We start from the raw sequence: 4547 nt of genomic DNA, 5'->3' as shown, positions 1-4547 counted from the left end.
ACTTTATTTTTATTGACAAATCTTCTTAAATCACCATGTTTTTAATATTTATCAGCTGTTCACCATGAGATGATGGAGTCCTGCTCCCCCGTAATGATGAAGAAACAGCAGGCTTTGAACCACTAAGAAATTGAAGATAGAAAGGTAGCGTGTAGACGCGATGCTCTGAATAAAACAGGGGAAGAAAAGTCGTTTCTCTTGAGTGCCAATATTTTATTATAATGTGGAACATCCGGTGGATAAGTACTTAGGATGAATAAATCTTTTGAAATTAATCAGCAATCAACTAGCAAGCCTAATTCATAAAGAGTTATGTAGAGATTGTAAGTTTATGGTTAGTTAATGTTATAAGATGTAATGAACATATACAAAAGGGATAGAAAAATCCATAAAAAGAAAGAGAGTAGTGAGAAAAATTTGAACAAACGAAATCCTTATTAATGTTTTATTTTGCTTTCGAACAAGAATATTGTAAGATTTTTTATGTATATAATATTAGCAAGTGTCGCAGCAAAAAAGTACAGGACAATTACTTGGTAATTTAACTATTGTATTATCATTGAATTTTAAATAATCTTAAGAGGAAGCGACAATTTTTTTTCCTTCTGTTTTACTTTTCAACATCCAGGCATTGCTTGCATCATTCATGAGGTTTTTCTTCTTCATATTTTACAGTTTTGTTGAATATTTGGCTCTTTTTGAGACAGTCCGGTTATCCTCTCCAATTCTGATGTGAAATCCCCCATTATTCAAGGTCGACTTTTCCCATTGAAATTCAAGCATGTTCTTGCAAATCAGCAACAAAGATAACTTCTTCGTTTTGATAGCACCCCTTAACATAATCAAATGCATGGCTAGACTTCTACTTTCTGTTGGCCTTGCAGAAGTAGTGACGTTTCCAAGGCGGCCGAAAGAGGCCATATGCATCGCTAGAGCGTCACGGGCTCATCCTGCACGCGCTGCCAAGTTACCCCGCCCATCTTTCCCAGTCCTTGGTTTTCTTTTAAATTGATCTCTCGAGCGTCCCGGTTTTCTTTTTTCTTTTTTTTTTTTTTGCAGAACAGAGTATTAAATCCCTGTAGAATTTTTCCTCCATATCATGGGATCCTTATATTTAGATAACTGAAAAAATTATCAAGTTCAATATAAAAAAAATCAATATAAACAGATCAAATTAAAAAAAATTAAGGGATCTTAAAAGGAAAAAAGAAGAAGCTAGATCTCTTTCATAATTATATAATTCAGTCCTTGATGTTTGCAAGAAAAGAGACTAAATACTTATCTAGTGTTCAAATCCGATCACAGTAGCTTCAATTGTTTTAATTTAATTTTATTAAATCAAACATCAATCAAGATTTAGTTTAATTTCCTGACACCATGAGAATCCAACATTAAGTCTTAACCCTAAATTATGGAGAATCATGTTGGGAAAAATATGATATTTTTCTAAAAAATATGATATTCAATAATCTGATGGAAACAACACAATGATTGTTTATATAAAAGAAAAAACTGACCAAACTGAAGAATTCAAAACTAAATAGAAAAAGTAATTAAAATTCTAAATAAACTAAAAAAAATAATTAAGATAGCAAAAACAAAATCTTCAATGCAATGCAATGCAATGACCCGACATTGAATAATCATGTCCATGTAAACTGAGGAATTCTTTTTACATATCTTTAGACAAAGTCTTCTCTGTACGGAGACTCTCCACCCGCAGCGAAGCACGAATAATTATTAAAAAAAAAAAACTAGAATAATTACTAATTTATTTTTTTACTTGTTACAACTTGAAAATATTAATTATTAACCTATGCATCAAGCTTAATTACATTTAATTTGTACTAAAACTTAGGTACAAACATAGTTACCATAATTTCATTTCATTTTAAATATTTATTTCCAACTATAACTCCATCATTTCATTATCATTATCAGGTATAAGTCCTTGTGATAATGGTATCTCAAATTACAATTTCATATTTTCATTACCAACTTCTCAATCAAAATTTATTAGCATAGATGATCTTTAAATTGCAAGCTCTCAATTAATTTACAAGCATAATTAAATCATTAAAACAACAATATTAATTACATGTGTTTTCTCCCCCAATTCCTTACTTCCATCATTTCACATTCAACCTACACAATCAGAGCATCACATCATCTTTCTATCCTCAAAACCCACGTAACTTAGCCAAAATTCCACATTTACTCCATTCCAACATATTGCAACATTAACTAGCTTCCTAAAAATCAACATCACAAATATCAAAATAACACAGTTTAATCAAGTTTTCACGTTCCCTTACAATCCCTACTATGGCCGCCCACTTAGGGTCCCAAATTTCTAAAAAATAGTTTTTACTATCTTTAATTTATTCCTTAACCATGTTATCTAACCCAAAATTAACTAATAACTACACCATGTCACCTTCCAAACACAAACACACATAACCCCTAAATTTTTAAATTTTAGGATTTTCAATCCCCCATAAAAATTAACTAAAGAAAGTGCATTTAGAGTAATAGGAACATCTTACCACAATCAATTAACCCAAATTCTTAATCCCTTTGCAAGAAATCCAAAGAATTTCTCTTTTCTCCTCCAATTTTGCAACTTTCTCTCTCTATTTTCTATGTTCCCAACCTCTCAAACCCTTTTTTTCTCAATCAATTTTTTATAGCAATTACCCGCTCATATACACTCTTTAATGCCAATTTGGTGAAAGAAAACAAGAATTTCTTTGAAATTACTCTTCTCCCCTTTTTTGAAGCCAAACTGTCGGCATTGCAGGAGAAAGAAGGTGAATTTTTTTATTTACAACAGTCTCACTATTTTAAGTATCATACATGTTATTTCCATCAAATGTTTGGCCGAAAGTAATTTTTCACGAGCATATTTATTCTTTTAATTGTCCAGGGTTTTACACTAATTACCATGAATCTTCACCTCTAGTCATGATAAAATTTCTTTTTAATTTATTATTTTTTTACTTGGAAATTGCGTTATTTCACACGGGGTTTGCTTTCTATGCCTAATATGAAGGCCTTCCGGAGCTTAACTAATTACAGTAAGCTAACCCTTCTATAAAACTGGGCTCATTGAATATTCTGATTAAATTTGAGTATAATTCAATCCAGGCCATATATCTAAGAAATTTCCATTTTCGTCCGTTGATTAATCATATTTTACTGAAATTCTACCATGGAGAAATTCAACCGAAATCTCAAACATAAGAATTTGAACCAACAGCAGGTGACGTCGACTACATCATTCTTTGAACATATGTATACAAACTAATTTCAAAACTATTGACTTGCAAATTAATCAGCATAATGTCCGCCCCCAGGATAAAGCAATTTGCATGTTTTTTTGTGTAATTCACATCAAAATAGGAACAAGGGCAAAGAAAAACAGAGACGCATATATGTTTTCAGCGATTGATATGTGTTGTTGAATCAGCATGTTGTGATGTTTATCAACGGTTCACCATCGGATGATGTAGTCCTGCCAGTAGCAAAATCACCGGTGATTGATGTCGAAACTGCATCCCAATCATTGCTTGCATCATCCATGGTGTTTTCTGATATTTTAAAGTTCTCTTGAATATTTAGCTTTTTTGGAGACAATCCAATTATCCTCTCCAACTCTGATGTGACTTCTCGCATTGTAGGTCGATTTTTCCCATTCAAATTCAAGCATCTTTTCGCAAGATTAGCAACCGAGATAACTTCTTCATTCTGACAGCCCTCCTTAACTCTAGCATCAAGAACATCAGACAGTCTATTGTCTTCCATCAACATAATAAAATGCGTGGCTAAACTTCTAGTCTCTGTCTGACTTACGGAAAATATCGGTTTTTGTCCACTTATGAGCTCAACCAGAACCACTCCAAAGCTATAAACATCACTCTTTTCTGTAAATTGACTGGACTGGAAGTACTCGGGATCCAAGTAGCCAAAAGTACCTTGCACAAGAGTGGTCAAGTGAGTTTGATCGATGGATATAGATCTTGAAGATCCAAAATCAGATACTTTTGCTCTGTATTTCTCATCTAGGAGTATGTTTGTAGACTTGATATCACGGTGATAAATCGGAATGGATGTCGCCGAGTGTAGATAGGAAAGTGCTCCAGCAACTTCAATGGCAATCCGTAATCGCATTTCCCAAGATAACAAGAAATCTTCGTTTTGATCATGGATATACTTGTAAAGATTTCCATTGGGAATGAACTCATAGACTAGCAACGGAACTTCAGTCTCCAAGCAACAACCGAGCAACTTAACCACATTCCTATGGTTAATTTGAGAAAGAACGACGACCTCATTGATAAATTCTTCAAGCTTTCCTTCATCAACGACCACGGACTTCTTAACAGCAACAATCCTTCCATCTGCTAACATCCCTTTATAAACTGTGCCTTGACCACCTTGACCGAGTATTCTATTCACATTAAAACGATCAGTGGCTAATTCCAACTCCTTTGAACTGTATATTTTTGTTTTTTGAACCCAACCTTCAGCAGCACGTAATTCCTGCT

General features: G+C 33.2%; 1 protein-coding gene across 1 annotated transcript in view; it reads right to left on the bottom strand.

The window, feature by feature from the left end:
• Positions 1-3463: 3463 nt before the first annotated feature.
• Positions 3464-4547, bottom strand: part of LOC105132678 (wall-associated receptor kinase-like 22) — a 4899-nt gene continuing 3815 nt past the window's right edge. The window contains exon 5 of the mRNA XM_011036297.1: positions 3464-4542. Coding sequence (XP_011034599.1) covers positions 3466-4542 — 1077 coding nt within the window. The 3' untranslated portion in view covers positions 3464-3465. The remainder of the gene's footprint in view (positions 4543-4547) is intronic.

The sequence above is a fragment of the Populus euphratica genome, unplaced genomic scaffold (genome assembly GCF_000495115.2).
Source record: "Populus euphratica unplaced genomic scaffold, PopEup_1.0 scaffold87.1, whole genome shotgun sequence".
Taxonomy (NCBI): Eukaryota; Viridiplantae; Streptophyta; class Magnoliopsida; order Malpighiales; family Salicaceae; genus Populus; species Populus euphratica.
The sequence above is the reverse complement of the archived record's forward strand: the minus strand, read 5'-3'. Positions and strand labels throughout refer to the sequence as shown.